Here is a 20,718-nt window from a genome sequence, read left to right as displayed (position 1 = left end):
TTGAGGGCCGACTGCATTGTTTGCCTTTTTTTCTCTTCCCAGGCTTTAGCACAGTGCCTGGCATATAACAAGTATTTCATAAATGCTTATTGACTCTATCACTATGTGTTTGTTTCAGCTTGAAATGAATTGGATTGTACTAATTAATCCAGGTAGCGGAATTGAAGCTGTGCAAAATTCAGGTCCTTAAAAAATTTTTCATTGTATGATGCCATTTTTTGGTTTCAAGTGAAGTCTTATAATATTACATCCTCTTATTCACTTGTTAGTTTGAAAATACCCTATAAAAATCTATACTTTTGGAATATTCTGACCAGTTCTCCATTATTTATTATTAGGTGATATTTAACAAAAGTTGACATGAGGCAATTCTCTGACCAAGATAATATTTATTATCTTGGTCAGTACTGCCTGTCAAGAAAAGTGTCAGTGGATTGCCTCCATCAATGCCAGAGACTCTGAGCAGAAGGGCAACGACCCTTTTATAGCTTTTAGGAGTACAGGACAAAGAACAGAACAGAGTAAGTGACATCATAGAGTTATAGACAACATGATTGGTGAGGTGCAATGAACCACATGATTGGTTGGAAATTTGGTATTGGGGCTAGCAATAACCCCTTCTTCTCCCTGGGAGGCTAAGAAGTGCTCATTGCTTGAGTCCAGGTATGAGATAGTGGGTCAGACTGTTTGTACAGCAAATCAGACATCCTTGAAGGATATCTTGGTGTTGTTATTAGATCCTGCTCTTATGTATTCACATGAATACCTCAAGGTTAACTGAATTCCTTTAGGGAAGACTACATTAGTGATTAGCAGGAGAGCTGGATTTTTTAACTTTGCCCATTGTAGACTAGCTGAATTCTGAACCAAGTTTAGATCTGCTTGTTACATGACCCATGACCCATGATTTAAGCAGTTACAAGACAAAAGCAATTAATTGTAAATAGCATCAATAAGAAGATGATATAGAATCAATCTTAATCCTCTAATAGTGAAGATCAATAATTTACTTTTCCATTGTATTTTTAAATTTATCTATCTATAAATATTGTCAAATTCTGAGTTATATTTGTATGTATATTGCATTAATTGATTCAAATTTAGATTATTTTGTTAAAGTAGCTAATTTATTTGCCTTGTTTATTTAAGGGCCAACTAATGTGGAAAATGCCAATGGAATATTGATCAAAGATGCTGGTATGTTAAACTTGCTGCATTTTATTTTTTCAATAAAATAACTTAATTGGTAACTTGAGAAAAAAATTTCCTTTTATTTCTCCTCTTTCTGGGTATTAAAGTAACCTGAATAAATTGTTTTTTCAAAAAAAAGTGACTTTGAAGTCATTTATCTGGTTTCAAGTAAAAATAATTTTTGTATTTTTTTGAGAGTAATTGTGCATTAGTAATAGATTTTTATACAGGTGTTTCAGCCCCTTGTAAAATCTTATTTTTTTCTTACCTATATTGCATTGGTTAGTTCTTTTTTAAAATTTTAGTTACTTAAGGTAATATGGTTAAGTGACTTGCCCAAGGTCACACAACTAGGCAATTATTAAGTGACTGAGGTTGGATTTGAACTCAATTCCTCCTGACTCCCTGGCCAATGCTCTGTCTACTGTGCTACCTAACAGCCCCACATTGACTAGTTCTTACAAGAAAGTTTTCCAGGGATGGAATCTTATTTGATAAATATCAGAAAATTAGTCTTTGCTAAAGTACAGGTTTGAAATTTCTGTTTTTCTTTTACACAGTATATAATGCAGTTGGATTGGCTGCTTATGAGTTATTTGACAGTGTGGATTTTGATCAATGGTTTAAAAACCAGTTGCTCTCAGAATTAAGAGTTACTCATGATAGGTAAGTGATTTTTCAGAAAGATTTCCTATATAATTATACATATGCATGAATGTCATGTCAATTAGTGTATGAAACATGAAATCATCACCTATCTATAGGAAATTGCTATTTACATTATAATATAGCAAGTAATAGTAATTTAGATTTATGTATGGCTTTGTTTTTAATTGGAGATTTTCCTCTGGTTAGATTTTCTTGTTCTTTTTTTTTTTTTTTTTTTTTGCATGTAAAGAAAATTGAACAGATTTGAGTTACTCCTGGTCACACAGCTAGTAAGGGGCATAGACCATACCTGAAATTAAGTCCTGTATTTCCAAGATTGTGGCTTGACTAAACAGAACATGCAATGTTATTCTAGTGCAGCAAATAATTTTTAAAAATATGAATTCTTCATATTAATTGATATCAAGTAAGAATCAGTATAACATAAAATATTAGAATTGAAAAAAACCTACTAAGGGATATAGCCTAATTTTCTCCTTTTCCTGATGGGGAAAGTCAGACCCAGACTGAAAAAATTATTTGCCTGTTGTCATACAACTAATAAGTGATTGGAAAAAGAATAGAACCCCAGATCTCTAGATTCACAGTCTGTTATTCATTTTACTGAAATTTGTTGTCCAACTTTAAAAACAGTAATAGCAATAGCTCCTTCAGTAGTGTGCCTGATGTTTCCTCTGGTCAATGGACTCTGTTTTTGTATACAGAATTTATTTTGCTTGACTCTGCCTGTTTGCTACAAGAAATTTGTTTCCCATTAAATTGGGAGTGAGAGGAAGAGAAGATAGATAGTTTAGTTGCGGAGTAGTACTATAGATGCAAAATGTTTATCTGGTATGCACTTTCAGATGAGGTCACTATATGAGGTCTCACAATACTGATAATAATCTGTAAATATTCATAATATAAAATCAAAGCATTAATAGAACTTAAACAGAATTCCACTGAAATTTTACTTAACTCAAACTGTTGACCTCATCTTTTAGGTATAAACCATTGCGACGCAGGGTAATTTGGCTAATTGGACAGTGGGTTTCTGTGAAATTCAAATCTGACTTGAGACCCATGTTATATGAGGCAATTTGTAGTTTGCTTCAAGACCAAGATTTAGTGGTAAGTATGCCTAAATGCTCTTGTTTTTTTCTTAATATTTCTTTATTTTACTTATGTCCTTTACCTGAGGAAAAAAATTTTTAAACTAATTTATATGCACATTTTATAAACCCCATTATAAATTCATGCTTATCTAATTGATGAATAGTGATGTGGGGTGTTCAGTGACAATTTCATTAATTTTAAAATATCCTAAATAACCTAATTTTAAAAAATATTTGAATATTGTTAGAATTTAATTTAATTTTATTTTGGCAAGGCAATGGAGTTAAGTGACTTTCCCAAGGTCACACAGCTAGCTAATTATTAAATATCTGAGGATATAAAATATCTACTTGATATTTTATTTTTCCAATTCCATGTTGTTGGTGGAGCTGTGAACTGATCCAACCATTCTGAAGAGCACTAAAACTGATCATACCCTTTGACCCAGAAATACCAATACTAGGCCTGTATCCAGAAGAAATCATAAAAAAAAAAGGGGAAAGTCCCTTCTGTTTGGATCCTATCCTATAGACCAAAGGAAGTCCCTGAAGCTTCTGGAGAATTTGGTAATTAGGTGGAGAGTAGATTTAGGGGACTAGACTAGAAACACAGAGTTCAAAGTAGGAGACTTCTATGATGATTCAGGTGACAGATAAGGAAAACCTTAACTTGAGTTATGTCTGTGTACTATAAAGTATGAGACAACTGAGAAAAGAGGCAGAATCCTCAAGCCAGACAACTGATTGAATGACTCTGAGGTTGGACTCCTGTGTGACTGAGAGGTCAGTGGTATAGGAAAAAAGAGCCATAAGAAAATTATCACTTTAGACTTCATTTTTTCCAGAAAAGGATATGGCTAAAGGGCATGGACCAGGTAGGTGCTGTGGAATCCATGACTATGGAGGCACAAACCATATCAGAGTTAGGATTCGCATAGACTGGTTAGTTGATTGGTTGGTTCTTGTCTTTTGTTATTGAAGATCAATACATCACTATGTTTGAGACAAATTACATGTGTCCGACTGTGTCTGATCAGACCAATACAAGCTTGAAATGCTCTACCACAGGTTGGGCACAAATAGTCCATGTGAAAACCTGGACTAGGTAATCTAAACTTACAGATGTCACATTTCTTTTGAGCTGCTTCAATTCTGTCTTCCTTCTAGAGTGCAGCCCCCTCACTGAGGAGGCCACACCTTGTTGGGCAGTCTTGTGCCATTGTCTCCAATGCAGTACAATCAGTTCTAAAGTTCTTCAATGAGACCTTTAGGGTGTCTCGGGATCACTTCTTCTGACCCCCTTGTGAGCACTTGCAACTATGTGATTTCTCCAGAAAAGAGTTTTTTGGGTGAATGTACATCTGGCATTCTAATAACATGTGTAGCCCATCATAGTTATTCTCTGTATACTAATATTGGAATGCTAGGTAGTTTAGCTCGAGAAAGGACCTCAGTGTCTGGTATCTTCTTCTGCCAGGTGATCTACAGAATCTTCCTAAGACAATTTAAATGGAAGCAATTCCTGACATGATGCTGGTAGACTGTCCAAATTTCTCAGGCTTATAGCAATGAAGTCAGCACAACGGCTCAGTAGACCTTCAGTTTGGTAGTCAGTCTATACTCTTTTCTCCCACACTTACTATTGAGCTAGCTCTGGCAATGTGTGTGTGTGTGTCGACCTCATTATCGATGTATACCTCCTTGGAAAGAATACCCCCAAGCTAAGTGAACTTGTCAACAGTTCTCAAAACTTCAACCATTTTTTGGATGGTGTGATGCTGGTTGATTGGAGCACCTGTGTTTTCTTGTTAGACCAAAATTAGCACAAGCAGCAGGTAATCGATTCATACTTTGTTGCATCTCAGCTTCAGAGGCTGCATTGAGTGTACAGTCACCTGCAACAGAAGACCATGCACCAACACTCCCTCCACTTTCACCTTGGCTTGTAGCCTTTTCAAATTGAAGAATTTGCTATCAGTACTGTAGCTAACCTTGAGATCTTGTTCATCCTCAATGAAGGCATTTGATAACAAGGCTGAAAACATCATGCTAAAATTAGTATGGGAGCAGGGATACATCCTTGTTTCCACTCCATTGCTGCCTGGGAAATCTTGAGAGTATCATCCACTATCAAGAACCCGTGCATGCATGCCATCATGGGACTGACGTACAATACTGATAAACTTCTTTGGGCAACCAAATTTTGACATAATTTTCCTTAAACCCTCACAAATGTTATATCAAAGTCCTCGGTCAGCTCTATAGATGTTGTATACAGACCTCTGCTCTTGGCATTTTTCTTGTAATTGTTAGGCAGCAAATACCATACTAACTGTTCTTCTACCCTTTCTGAAGCCAAACTGGGTCTCAGGGAGGTAGGTGATCATCTTCCAGGTGAAGAATCAGCCTATTGAGAAGAACTCTGGCAAGAATCTTATCAGCAATGACTAAAAGAAACGTCTGCAATTGTGCCAGGACAATCTGTGCCCTTTACTTTTATAGAGCTGGACAATGGAAGCATCTTTGAATCATTGAGGGAATAACCTCTTCATGTCATATAACCTGGAAAATTTCAGTTTTGCATGAACAGTAGGACCCCCCCCCACACACACACACACACACATACTTGTAGATCTCACCTGGAATAGAATCAGCACCAGGTGCTTTGCCACTTTATAGGAGCCTAATGACATTCAAAACCTTTTCTTCAGCTAGGGACTGATTGACTTCAACTTCAGGTAAATGGTCACTGGAGTCTGCAATAATTGATGATAGTCTGTTAAGAATTCTATGGAAGTGTTCAGCCCCATCTTTGTAGGATCATCTCCCTTAATCAGTGTGGATCCATAGCACTGAGTAGCTGAGATGCACCATAGTTCTTTGGCTCATAAATAGTCTTCGGGGCATCATAAAAACATTTTGGTTTGTTATTGTCTACATAAAATTTAACTCCATCTGCCTTATTACTGAGCCAGGAGTCCTGCAACTCTTACATACTGCCTTCTTAGACATGGATGAACTATCCTACTGGTAAACCCTGTGGTTTTTCATTTCGCAGCCTCTCATTTCTCTCATCATTTTTATCAAACCAGTCTTGTTATTTTGGGAATGTTCTTGCCCAGATGAGCAAATGCAGTGCTGCACCACAGTTCTCTGAAAGCTGCCTGCTTTTTTTCTGCTCCACTATTGCTAACTGTGTTGCTTCAATTTTTCCTCCAAGTTAGCATCACTGTTCCCACTCAGAGAGGCATTCTAATCTCTTGACATTAATTCTTCTAGTATTTATTTTGCCTTTGGGCCACACTTTGGTTGAATGTGAATCTGTAGCTTAGAGAGGATGAGTCTGTGATCAGTCTAGTACTCTTCACCACACATTGCCTTTGTCACTCTCACATCCTGTCTGTCTCTTCTGTTGATCACATAGTCTGTTAGATGCCAGTGTTTACTGGAGGTTGAGAGGGTGCATAAGTCTTTGGTAGAAAAGGTGACCATTGCTGCTGCTCTTTCCAACTCCATTCCTTCCAAGGACTCCTTGCCATATCTGTTTATCTGAGTCTACTCTAGCATTAAAGTCACCTAGAATTATAAGCTTGTCCTCTTTTGGTACTTGGATGGTAAGGCTCTCCAGGTCTTTACAAAATTTTTCATTAACTTCATCATTGTTCATCATGGGGGAGCATTGGCACTGATGAAGTTGGCATGGTGTTTTCCTGGAAGTGACAGTCTCATTGTCATGAGCCTGTCCTTTACTCTTTTCATTCAAGAATGTTGACTAGATGAGTTTTGATTACAGAAACTTCTGCAGCTTCACAGTGTTCCCCTTTCCTGCAGCCACTCCAGAAAAAGCATGTATCCAGCTCAGAATTCAGTCAGGTGATCTTCTTTTGTCAGCCTTGTTTCACTCAGGGCTGCTATTTGGATAACCATATCTGCTGAATTCTCTTACCACAAAAGCTTTCGAGTCTATTGGATCTTGTGTTTTCTATGATTGTGCTGCATGTTCCATGTACCAGTGGTGAGTGGAATCTTCTTTGAAGAAATTTTTGTAGATTTCTTTGTTTCAACCACACTATGGGATCCCTGCTTACCACAGTAATCAGACCAGAATTGGTTAAGCATCTTTTCTAGCCCCTTCCTCACATCAAGAGGTGAGCTAGCTAGGGGGCTGCCGAATCCCACTGCTACTTTCAGTAGAGAAATGACCCTTTGGCCTAGGATGCCTGTGTGCAGGTTTGTACTTACAGCTCCCAGTGTATCTGTGCCTGCTGCTTCATCACTTGCTGGTTACCACATGACTTTGAGGAATGGTTATGAGTGATGTTTTTTGTTGCTTGTGTATTGGAATTACATGAGGTAGAACTGCAAGCAGTCATCTACCTCAATCTGTCTTCCAGTGTCATCATGATCCAGCATAGAAAGACAGGGTCAAGAGAACTGGTTATGGCTGTAGAAGCAGTGGTTGACCTTAGCGTCTTTGATGTCTAACTAAGCTCTAAATATCTACCTCAGCTACCTTCATGGTCATTGGAACAACTTGTTCTCTTCCACTCATTCTACCAGTAGAAGACTTCACATGCTTGAGGGAGACAACTCCCAGTAATCACCAATGAATTTGTGACTCCCTCAGGTACCCTCAACCTACTTTATCCCTCTTGCTGAAACATCTGGTTTACTGACATGTGGCTGCTGTGCATGCTACAAGTTTCTTTTAGCCACAGGTAAGCGTTAGGTGCATGAGGTGGACATCAAAGATGGAAAGCAGCCCTGAAGTGATCTTGGAAACCCTCACACCAAGGCAGTAGTCTTCCTTGAACACACCCTACCCTCTAGTGGGCTTAATCCATTTTATGAAGGTTGTACAGTTTAAGGTAAGACAACTCTGCCTCCTCTGTCTACCCTCATGGTAATCCCTGATATGGACTATCTTAATATCTTCAAGAAAACAAAAATGACTCTTAGACATAGTTATTTTTTAAAAATACCTTTCAGTTCATATACTCTCCCTCCTCCTACCTTCTCCCTTCCCCTGGTTGACAGATTTGCAAATGGGGTTGGTTTTTCTCCTTTTTATTTCTTTTATAAAAGCTTCACTCTTACTTTGAATGTTGCTGATTTTACTTTCTTTTTTCCTTGATGCTTTGTATCTTGCTTTTAATTCTTTTTCCATTCCCTTTAGAGGTCACATTTTAAAAGCTTTTCATATTAGTGTAATTTATACCTGTTCCAACTGGTATTTTTTTTTGTTCCTTAGATTAAGTCCTATTAGAGGATTTTCATTCAGCTAAATTGTGAATGTTTATGATACTGTATTTAGTTTTTTTTGCAAGTGAACTTTAATTTATTATTACTATTATTACAATGATGTCGTTATAAGAGGAAACCTAAACACCCCCCCCCCTGAAAAAATGAGAAAATTCAAGAAGAGAGAGAGAGAGAGAGAGAGAGAGAGAGAGAGAGATAGAGAGAGGTGTACTTCAGTCTGTGTTCAGATTCCAATGGTTCTGTTTCTGGGGTGAGTTGCATTCTTTATTATAAGTCCACCAGAGATGTTGCTTCAATATATTTCCCACAGTTGCTATTACTAGCTGTACCTGCACTCTATTCCGCTCCACTCTCATTTGTTCCATTCTTTCTCCTTTCATCCTGACCCTGTCCAAAAGTGTGTTGTATCTGAGTACGCTCTCCCTCAATCTTTCCTTTCTTCTCTCACCTATTCCCCTCTTCCCTCCCCCCATTCCCCCTTATCCCATCCTTTTTTCTCATTTTTCTCTAGGGTAAGATATATTTCCTCACCCTATTGAGTGCATATGTTATTTCCTTTCTGAGCTATTTCTGATGAGAATGGAGGCTCATTCATTCCGCCTTGCCTTTCCCTTTCCACTCTATTGAAAAAAAGCTTTTTCTTGACTCGTAAGTGAAATTTCTTAGCTTCTTCATCTCCTTTCCCTTCCTCCCAGTACTTTCCCCCATTGCCCATTGACTCCATCTTTTTACTATATTATACTATTATATTCCACTCCTTCCTGTGTCCTGTCTATATATGCTCCTTCTAACAGCTCTTCTAAATGAGAAAGTTAATTTGAGTTATCAATATCTTCTTCCCATGTAGGAATACAAACAGTTCAATATCATTAAGTTCCTCATAGTTGGTCCTTCTCATCCTTCCCCTCTATGGTTCACCAGAGTCCTGTACTTGGAGATCAAACTTTCTGTTCAGCTCTGGTTGTTTCAATAGGAAAGTTTGAAAGTCCCCTGTTTCATTGAAAGTCCATCTTTTCCCCTGAAAGAGGATGTTCAGTTTTGTTGAGTAGTTGATTCTCAGTTGTAAACCAAGATCTGTTGCCTTCTAGAATATCATATTCCAGTCCCTACAAGCCCTTAATGTAGATGCTGCCAGATCCTGTGTAATCCTTACTATGGAGCCTAGTTAGTGGAATTGGTTGTTTCTGGCAGCTTTTAAAATTTTCCCTTTGATTTGGGAGTTTTGGAATTTGGCTATAATATTCCTGGAAGTTTTTCTTTTGGGATCTCTTTCAGGAGGTGACCAGTCAATTCTCTCAATTTCTATTTTTACCCTCTGCTTTTAGGATCTCAGGGCAATTTTTTTATATTATTTCTTGAAAAATGAAGTCTAGGCTCTTCTCCTGGTTGTGGCTTTCAGATAGCCCAATAATTTTTGAGTTATTTCTTCTGGATCTGGTTTTGAGGTCCATTGTTTTTCCATTGAAGTATTTCACATTTTCTTCTAATTTTTGACTTTTTTGGAAGAGTTTTATTTCTTCCTGATTTCTTGCAAAGTCATCAGCTTCCTTTAGTTCCATTCTGCATTTGAAGGAGTTATTTTATTCAGAGAGTTTTTTGATTTCCTTTTCCAGCTGACCAGTTCTGCTTTTTAAGGCATTCTTCACCACATTTGCCTTTTGTTTTACTTTTTCCATTAGGCGTAAACTGGTTTTTAACATTATTTTCTTCAGTATTTTTTTTTTTTGCATATCTTTCACCAAACTTTTGATTTGATTTTCATGATTTTTCTGCATCTCTCTCATTTCTCCCAATTTTTCTCCATCTTCCTTAATTGCTTTTTGAGCTCATCCACAGTCTAAGTTCATTTTCTGTTTCTCTTGGAGGTTTTAGATATGGAAACTTTGATTTTGTCATAATCTGAGCATGTGTTTTGATCTTCCATGGGACTAAGGTAATTCTCTGTGGTCAGATTCTTCCTTTTCTGTTGTTTACTCATTTCCTTAGTCCAAGACCAATCCACAGCACTTCCAAGGCTTTGGGTTTTTTTTTTTTTGTTTGGGGGGACACCACACTGAGACTTTTATTCCAAGGTCTTAATGCTCTTTTGCCTGTACTTTGATATGTAGATGACCCCTGTACTTCCTTCTGCCCTGGAGCTGTAAAGAGGGGTCCTGCTTGGCTTTCTTAGTATGGAAGCCTGAACTGCAGACTGGATCTGAGTGTAGGCAAACAGCAGAGAGGAGGGAGAGCTGAGAGATCTGTGCAGTCTTCCCCTGACCCCCTTACCATCTCTGGGAATATAGGCTACTTTCCCCAGATTCTTAGCAGCTGGTACTCCCTCCTTCCACACTTATTCTTGTGTAGCAGAATTCTCTCTCTGGCCCTTCAAGCTGTTCCTGGGCTGCCCTGTGACGAGGGCTTTTTCCAACTCCAGGTCCTGGTGAAACACACCTTTCCTCTGGAACTTCTAAGTTATCTCGAACTGGGAAAATGTATCACTCAGCCTTTCTGTGGGTTCTGCCCCTCTAAATGTTGGCTAGAGTCATAATTTGTTGGCTTTTGGGGGGAAGGAATTCTTGGAAAATGCTGCCTTTGTGCCACCATCTTGGCTCCGCCCCTCCTATCATATTGTATTTATAAGAATTTAACATTCTCTATTCCTTTTGCTTGATTTTTTCTCTTGAATTTTTTTTACTGATTATCAAAGGTCTGCTTCTCTATTAAGTGAAGGATAATTATGTGATTATTGCTTTTTGATGAGTGCTTACTATGATATAAAATTCTTTTAAATGTCATTTAATTTCATTCAGTATCACATTATAAACATATTACAGTTTTTTTCAAAGATTCATAATTCTCTTCTAGCTCTAATTGCTGTGATTCTGGTACCTTGAATATTTTGTTGTAAATTTTTTTTGTAACTAATTTTTATATTTAAATTTTCTTTTTATCATATTTTAAATAAAATGTTTCGAAGGCAGTTTTTTTCTTCAGTATCTGTTGTCTTTATTATAGGAACTGAAAAGGTTAATTTTATTAATGGATGTAAAGAAAGATAAAAATCCAATTATAAATTATTGACTTTTTTGTAATCATACAGTTTTTGATTTTCTTTTTTAATAGAAAGAACCTTTTTCAGGACAAATGTTTGAAATATCTGACTTGTAAAAATTTGCATGGTATAAAACATGGAAGATATGTTATAAAATCTTTAAGCTTTAAAATGTTCATAAGAAAGATTTGCTTTCTTGAGAGTTTTCCTAATTTCAATTTGTCTTATTAGTTGTTAGTTAGTTTCCTCCAAGCTTTTAAGTAAGATACTTTAGTGCAAATTATTGTTTCATTTGATTAATTCAATGGGTGCATGAGATTTAATATTAATAAATTTATTTTTAATTTTTAGGTAAATTTGTATTTAATACATATATTATGCTATTAACTCTGAAAAGTACATTTAATCTTTTTAAAGTATCACTTTGACTTCCTAATATGTAATCTTGTATGATTCTTACCAAGCTGTGTGTGTGTGTGTGTGTGTGTGTGTGTGTGTGTGTGTGTGTGTGTTTATGTTTGTATGGAGTAGTAGTTTCATGCTTTGTTTTTTGTTCAGTTGGGTCTAACTCTTATTTCATTTGGTGTTTTCTTGCAAAAGATAGAGGAACGCTGTGCTATTTCCTTCTCCAGCTCATTTTACAGCTGTAGATACTGAGGCATATAGAGTTGAGTGCCTGACCCAGGGACCTGGTGGTGTTTGAGGCCAAATTTGAACTCAGGTCTTCTTGATTCCAGGCCAACAAGTACTGAACTACCAATCTTTTCCTTGATCATCTGGGTGCCAAGTTTCATATTTATCACCTAATAATTTTTGTTCAATTTAAGGATAATACTAGTTGAATACCTAGTAGATTTTCTATTAGCTTGCTTTATACTTATCACTTATTGTGAATAATTAAAGTATCAATGAACAATTTTCATCTTTTATTACTTCTTTCAAGATGTCATTTATTAATTTCTCATTGTTGGAGAACTCTTTGTGGTTCTGTTTTGCCCTACTGAATCAAATGTTTTTTTAGTCTCAGTACACTTTACTTTCATCTGTAAAGATGTAGTCTTCCTTATAATAATATTTAGAGCATTCATGTTCCCTTTTCAATCTTTAATCAGTGATGTCCTCTATAATCAAGGATGCCCTCTGTTGACAAAAAGATTTTTGAAAAGAAGTAAATGTAGTTCCAGTTTCTTCTACAGAATGGTGGACTAGATTACAACCCCATCAGCAGTGCATTAGTATTCTAGCATTTGCATTTCCCCTCTAGGTTTTGTCCTTTTTCCTTTTCCTTTTCATTTTAGCCAGTCTTATGTGTTATGTGGAATCTTGGAGTTGTTTCAGTTTGTACTTTTAGATTTAATCAATAGTGATTTAGAGCCTTTTTTCATTATGGCTATTGATTTTTTGAAAACCATGTCCTTTGATTCTTTATCATTTGATAAATGGCTTGCATTTTTATACATTTAACTTGTTTCTCGATATATTTAAGAAATGAAGTTGCCTTCATAAAAGAAATGTAACAAATTTCCCCAATTTTTCTGTTTTCTTTTCAATATTGCCTTTATTAAGTTGTATAAAATTTTTAAGTTTTTAAGTTTTAAGTTAAAATTATCCATTTTTCTTCTTGTGATCCTCTCTGTCTTTTGTTTGGTAATAAACTTTTCTGTTGTTCATCCGATGTGACAGGTAAAAATTTCTGCGCTCCCTTGTTATGATAGCACTTTTTATGTGTAAATTATGAATCCAGTTTGATCTTCTATTAGCATATAGTGTGAGATGTGGGACTATGCTATTTTCTTCTCAACTACCTTCCAGTTGTCCTAGCAATTTTTGTTACATGGTGAATTCTTTTTTTTTTTTTAAGTTTTTGCGAGGCAATGGGGTTAAGTGATTTGCCCAAGATCACACAGCTAGGTTATTATTAAGTGTCTGAGGGCAGATTTGATCTCAGGTCCTCCTGATTCCAGAGCTGGTGCTCTATCCACTGTTCTACCTAGCTGCCCCACATGGTGAATTCTTAATCCTATAAAACGGCATGCTCTTTGACCCAGCAATATTAATTCTGTTTTCAAAAGAAAAAGGAAAGCCTATTTGTACAAAAATATTTATGGCAACTCTTTTTTGTATGTGCAAAGATTTGGAAACTGAGGGCGTATTCATCGTTGGGGAATGGATAATGTATTATATGATTGTTATCGAATATTTTTGTTGTATAAGAAATGATAGGAAAGATGCTCTCAGAACTTAGATGTGTATTAACTGAGTAGAACTAGGACAACCTTGTATACATTAACAACTATATTGTAATAATGATTGTTAACAATAATTTTGCATTGATGATCAGTTTTGCTCATCTTAAATCAAGGCAGTGATCCAAGAAAATTCCAAAATTTTATGATGAAAAAATGTCCATTTCTCGAGAGAGAGCTGATGAACTCATGATGAGTGTAGAATGAAACATCCTGTTTTTACTTTATTTTTCTGTTTGTGTGTTTGTGTGTTTTGCAACATGGCTAATTTGGCCATGTTTAGCAGGATTCACATCCCTTTTCAAGGAGATGGAGAGAAGTGGGTAGGAGAAAAATTCAGAACTTAAATATTTAAGAAATGAATGTTAAAATTTTTTTAATATAATTGGGAAATATTTAATGAAGCAAAAGCCTTTAGAAAAACAAAAAAGAAGGGAAAAGACACCTCATAGTGAAGTTATTAATGTAAATATTAATTTTTTCTGTTTTTTTGGGAGTTAGTAAAATATTGCTCATGATATTCTTCCCCCCTCACCACCACCCCACCTTATAGCATCTTTCCTTCCTTCAGAATCCATTATTCATTGCCTTGAAAAATTGTCCTTTTCCAGTAGGCATCTTAGTTAGCTTCTCTTTCACAAAGGTATCTAACATTTGTATTTGCAAGTGTTTATCATAGCATCTGGGGCATTAGGACTTTATTAGTGGGGTAGCTAGGTGGCACAGTGGATAGAACACCAGCCCCGGAGTCAGGAGGACCTGAGTTCCAATCTAGACTCAGGCACTTAATTACCTACCTGTATAACCCTGGGCAAGTTACTTAACCCCTTTGCCTTGCAAAAATAATTAAAATAATTTATTGGCATTATATAGCATTAATAATTGTTTGTTTGTTTGTTTTTTTTGCTGACTGAACAATGATTTTAAATTGTATAGAGGCAGATTTAGGTTTCAAATACTAACAAGATTCCTTGAAAAATAGAATAGATTTCTTTGATTTTCCCTTCATTAGACATATTCTAAAAATCCTGTTGAGAATGTATTATTATTAGACGTTATAGTGGTCAGGTGGTTTCTAAGGTCAAATCAAAGCTCTTTGTTCTATACTGAGGAAATTAAGGATATTTTTAAAGCATTTTTTAATACATGTGACAAATTTTTAGAGTTACAAAAAATTACTGTTTTATGTTGCTGGATTTATAGGACAGTAATATTTTAAAATGAATTTTCTTTTAATATAAACAAAGTAAAATATATGCATATATAAATATTTAAAAACTAGTTTATATGAAAGGTGAGATTTAAACCAATCTGAGTTAAATATTTTTAAAAAGTAATAAGTTGTGCAAATTATTTATTTAACCAAAAAATTGATATGGATAGAGCTAACCTTAGAGTCAGAAAGACCTGGTTTCATATCCTCCTTAGCACATTCTTCCCGTGACTCACTATACTTTCTGTTGTCTTAGGCAGCTCTCTTAAGTTGCACCAGTATGAGTTGGCATAAGGATTTTTCTATTCTGGAGTTTGCCATTCTTTTGAATCTATAGGACCAAAAAAAAAAACGGGAAAAAAGATATTATACTAATATTTTAAATGAAGGCTATTTATTTTACATATACATTCACATATATATATATATGTACATTCACACATGTATGCATATATACATGCACAGACATGAAAAAATCTGTCTCACCACTTATTTTGATTTTCCAAAATAACCTTGTTGTGAAGGAATGAAAGTACGAATAAATGCTAAGATATTTTTTGTCTATTAAAATGCCTCTCCTTCCCAATTATAAATCTGTATGAGGCCAGATTTTCTTCATATACTTCTTCCAAAGCAGCATGATTGAGTGCAGAAGCAGATATAAGAAACCAATTGTGTTAGTTGATCAGTATATTAAAGAGATTTGTAAAAATATGCCACTCTACTAATTTTTTTTTGTTTTGGAAAATATGTTTTTCAGAAAAAAACAGCCATTGTTAACATGCAGCATATTTTTCATTATTCTAAAGTGAATTAATAATTATTTTTAAATGATACATTTTAATTTCTAGTATGCTAAATATATTAGGCGTGTGTTGCTAAATATTCTAACAGTTGCTGCTTTTGTGGGCAACAGCTTCATGCAGGTACATACTTTTAAGATGAATTTACATGATCATTTTTTCCATCTCTTATCTTAAAACTTAAACAGAATAAGAGTCCTGTTTTATACAATTTGCCAATTTCTGAAGTCTTAAATGTTCACACCTCGAATTTAACAATCAGCTCTAAGAATATCTCCAGAATACTCTTAACTATAACTTAAAATAAAAAGTTTTCTGAAATTCTCAATAAATTTTAAGACTGTAAAGGGTTCCTGACATTAAAAAGTTGAGGATCACTATGAATTACAGAGAAGGTGATGTGCTGCATTTGTGGAAGGAGTTTTCTCCATCTTCCTATTCCCTTTATCACTGTCATCCCAGGTCTTGTCTCTGTCCTTAAATACTATGTAAATGTGAATTATTTCTACTTTTATACTTCTTTTATATTGTTTTAGTCTTTGAAATGTACATACAACAAGCACATTTTCTTCAATTATCTTTGCCTTTTTAGAACAAATCCTATAAAACTTTTATTTTTATTTTATTTTATTTTTTAAAAGATTTTATTTATTTTGAGTTTTACAGTTTTCCCCATAATCTTACTTCCCTCCACCACCCCTCTACAAAAGGTAATTTGCCAGTCTTTACATTGGAAAAAATATGCTACTTTAATATTAGCATTCAATTAGGATTTATCTGTAGATTAATTTCCAAATGTTTCTTTCCTTTGCCTTAACATTCATATATTGTGTCATATACACACACACACACACACACACACACACACACTGTTTGGATTTAACATTATGTTTTTTTTTTTTTCAGGTCCGTATTGAAACAGCTACAACTCTCAAGTTAAATATCCTTTATTGTGATAACCTACAAGAATTTCTTTGTATTATTCCAGGCACTGTAATAAATGCAGGCAGCAAGTACAGTCCCAAAAACCCAAGTGCAGCTTTAATTTTAATAGCTCTAGACTTTTCGTATTTCTGCCTCCCCCATGCATAAGCTTACAGGAGTGAAATGTAGCATGCTCTACAGAGAATAGTAAGTGGGGTCATTTGACTTTAGTATAGATTAGGTGAAGTGGAGTAAACTGGATTAATCTAGACAAGTAGGCTTGGAACTACCTTGCTTTAAACTCCCTTAAAATGCTAATTTCCTTACACCTTATATATACACATATATATATATATACATATATATATATATATATATATGTGTAGATTTTTAATATGGAACTTTATTTATATAGACAGTTTTTGTAATATCACTGCATGTTCATTTGCTTTCTAGATATTTTTGGTAAAGCTTTTATATTGACTTTAATCTTCCTTAACTCCTTTTCACCTGTGGATGATTTTGAGTTTAGAACAGATCAGTTTCTGCCGGTAAGATTATTCATTTATCAGCTGTGGCACATCCAACCTACAAGCTGTTTTTGGGAAGAGCCAAAAACATTTTTAGTCATTGATTTAATCAGTTTATTTCTTGACCATTTTTTTATCTTGCAATTTATTTAAAGCTGCCTAATCAATTACTATTATTGATTAGCACAAATAAGTGTAAATATCTTTATTTTTCACCCCTACCAGAGCATTTTGTTTTTACATTTCTACTTAAGGCAATGGGATATTGTTGTGTTTCATCCCAAGATGGGTTTGATGAACAGATATGTTTATACAATTAAAAAGATAAACAAAACATGTTAATGTGGTAGTACAGAAGTAGAATTTACAGAATATTATTGGCTATTTTAGCATTTCTGAGGCTTTTTTAGTTCTCTTCAAATTAGTGTTTGTAGTCCTAGGTTTTTGTTCCTATTTCCCATGTGACCTAGGGCAAATAATTTCATCCTTTTGGGTCTTGGTTTTCTCATCTATAAAGTGAGAAGTTTGATCTGATTGATCTCTTCAGGGTAACTAGATATCTTTCCAGTGTGATTTGGACCAGATAAATCACTGAATTATTTTTTATTCTGTATCTATATATGATGCTAAAGTATAGTTGATTTGATGCTAGCATAATAGAGCTCTGCTGGCATTTTAAGCCATAGCTCTTTGTGTATAGAATTTATTTTATGTTTCTATGTAGCTAATCTTGTTTCGTCATTGTAAGTATATTTTTCTTCACAGCACCACTTTTGTGCCTATTGTGGGCAGTGTTTATATAGAGGCTGTCATTAATGAAATCAATGTTCAAACATTGTTATAAACATTCATATGTGAATATGTTTCACATTGATAAAGCTAAAAGATAGTGAGATTCAGCCCTCTCTTTATTGAAAATTGTAATACTGTTGATATGGACTTGAATTGCAATTAAATTATTTTTTTACATTAAGAATTTTAGGCAGTTTCGGGGGAAATTAGTGTCTTTTGTTTCATTACTTAAAAAAGTTTTAATGACATTGAATTCAAGTGCTTATAAAATTCAGTTGTCTTCCCGATTAAAGTTTTATGGTCTTACTTTTTTAGCTCATAGTTAATTGATGGATTTAAAACACTAAAAATTATTTAATGGAACACAATTTGTAAACATTTGTTCTCATTCATCGTCATCTATTAATGAGGAACAATGACAACTTTTTTCTTAATAATTGTCTTTTCTTCTCAATGGACCAATAGTTTTGTTAACATCTTCAACCATGTGAACATGTGTGTATGAATAGTCCTTCACATATGCATATATATGTATGCGTATGCACATATATACACACATATATTTCAAGTATGTGTCTGAGTCTTAAGACATTTTTTTTTCTTTTTCTACCTTATAGTATTTGGAAACGATGTTCACGCTACTTTTTCAGCTACTCCAGCAAGTTACAGAATGTGACACAAAGATGCATGTTTTACATGTCCTGTCTTGTGTGATTGAAAGAGTTAACATGCAGGTAATTGTTATAGTCTATAATTTATTATCTCAGTATATATTTTGGCATTAAGATGTGTGCAGTGTATGACTCTGGAGGAGAAAGTCTGGTGATTTAGTACAGCATCCCTTCACTCAAATCCAGTTCAAGTACATGTCATGGCATCACTTCCATGATGTCATTTTCCTTGAGAATGAAGGACAAACATCAGAGTACTTAATTTAACAGTATTGTGGAATGGAGAAGAGACAGATTTAAATGCTCTGAATAACATTGTCATTCCAACATCTTTTGAAGTAAAACCTCATTTATTTAGACCTTTTTAATTTTGAAATTAGATAGTTGCAAAGGGGCTTTTGAATTTTGTGTATCTGTTGCTAACTATGGAAAGCACATTAATTCAGAAAATTCTGAATTACTTCTCTTGAATGTTATTTTATTAATCCTAAATAAGTGGAATGCCTTTAGCATTTTTAACCTTGTATTATTCATATTTGAACAAACATGTATTTTCCCCTCTAGATTTCAGGCACTTAGACCCAGTAGGAATTGTGCCAATATCTTTTATATCAACTACAGTGCCTTTTATGTTGTAGGCACATAATAAATGCTCGTTTAATTCATCAGAAATACATTTAACCTGACCCTTTCTGTGTGGTAATATATTGGAATCTGTCAGATTGGGATAGGCAGTCTGTATTCTGTGGAGAGTAAATGCTCCCAATATATTTGTGGAAGATAAAAATCCCAGGCAGGAAGCGTCCTGTACCTGGTGTCATTAAGAAGTTTTATTCACAGATCAGAAAGAGAGTCTTAAGTGCCTTTTTTAACTAAAAATTTTCTCATTAACATTAATTAAGAAGAAAAAATGCCTTTTCTTTAATTTAGAGTATATTCCACTTCTGAAGAGTAATTTAGGAGGGCAAGAAAAAAATATAGGTAGTTTGCGTAGATAATCAATTCAGGTTTAATAGCTTTTTCTTTTCTTTTTATTCTAAAATGGGGGCTCTTTTAAAGCAGATATATTTATAGAATGATAGGAATTTATAGTAACTAAAATAACAATTTGTATATCTTTTTATTTCATTCTTATATACATTTGCTTTCTCTTTTTTTATGTAGATACGCCCCTATGTTGGATGTTTGGTTCAATATCTGCCCCTACTTTGGAAGCAGAGTGAAGAACATAATATGCTCAGATGTGCCATTTTGACCACTCTTATTCATCTTGTTCAGGTAAATGACTCTGATGTCTGTTTTCTGTTTTTCTTGATAGGATTTCTTTCATGTTATGTTTGATGACTGAAAGATAATTTGTTATCCTAGTTTTTTATTAGTTGTTGCTTTTGTAAGTGAGACATATGATTTTTCCAAGATAACTTCAATTTGCATACTCACTTTACATAATTTTTATGGCACAGTTAAGAAGTTTTTTCCTCTTTTCATTTATCATTTTGCCATTGCAGTTTCACAGGGCTTAAATATTCACTAAATCAGATGCTTTTGACTTTAGGCATGAAGTCAGCAAGTAATAAGAAACTATGGCCATAGGAATTGAATTTTATTGAATTGGGCTTTTATTCAGATTCTTTTTCGGGGGGGGGGGCTTACAAAAGAAACCAATTATGTTAAAATAGAGATGTAATTTTTTTCTTCATCTCAGTTCATGGACCTTTTAAATCTATCCCATTAACTCCTTGTGGTTCTGTGGAGCCCAGGTTAAGAACTCTTGCCTGAGTAGACAATTTTGTTCCCCTTGAGATCTTAATGCAGCATACATCAATACAATCAAATTCTAGCCTTCTCTTTTGCCTTTTCTTAATAAAAACCACTCAGCAGTTTTTAGGATTACTAGTTAAAATTCTTCCACACTTAACTTTCTGCTTGGTGACTCCCTTTCTTGGAGACCTCAATACATACCAATATATATATAAAGCAACATTGAATTTTAAATGACAATTAAGAACTTCTATAGCATTCCTTAAAGGACCTAAAGTACCTGTCTTGGAATGCTTCTGTTCTCAGGTCAAACGCTGCCCTTTGGAAATCCTTCCCTTCCTTTTTTTTAATTTTTAATTTTTTTTAATTTTAGAAAAGTTTTATTTTGAGTTTTACAATTTTCCCCCATCCTTGCTTTCCTTCCCCGTCACCCTACCCCCCACAGAAGGCAGTTCGTTAGTCTTTACATCATTCCCATAGTATGCATTGATCTAAGTTGAATGTAATGAGAGAGAAATCATATCCTTA

The 20,718-nt window shown here is 34.6% G+C and overlaps 1 protein-coding gene across 2 annotated transcripts in view; it reads left to right on the top strand.

Moving 5' to 3' along the window:
* IPO11 (importin 11) overlaps positions 1–20,718 on the top strand; it is a 196,945-nt gene that overhangs the window by 63,260 nt on the left and 112,967 nt on the right. For both annotated transcript variants that reach the window (XR_012471534.1, XM_074200996.1), the window contains exons 14-20: positions 1,150–1,197; positions 1,752–1,857; positions 2,844–2,970; positions 16,419–16,452; positions 16,947–16,987; positions 18,376–18,492; positions 19,594–19,707. Coding sequence is in view for 1 of the 2 variants with exons in the window: in XM_074200996.1 (XP_074057097.1) it covers positions 1,150–1,197; positions 1,752–1,857; positions 2,844–2,970; positions 16,419–16,452; positions 16,947–16,987; positions 18,376–18,492; positions 19,594–19,707 (587 nt within the window). In the remaining variant the exon portion in view is untranslated. The remainder of the gene's footprint in view (positions 1–1,149; positions 1,198–1,751; positions 1,858–2,843; positions 2,971–16,418; positions 16,453–16,946; positions 16,988–18,375; positions 18,493–19,593; positions 19,708–20,718) is intronic.

Source organism: Macrotis lagotis, chromosome X (assembly GCF_037893015.1).
Source record: "Macrotis lagotis isolate mMagLag1 chromosome X, bilby.v1.9.chrom.fasta, whole genome shotgun sequence".
NCBI lineage: Eukaryota > Metazoa > Chordata > Mammalia > Peramelemorphia > Peramelidae > Macrotis > Macrotis lagotis.
The sequence above is the reverse complement of the archived record's forward strand: the minus strand, read 5'-3'. Positions and strand labels throughout refer to the sequence as shown.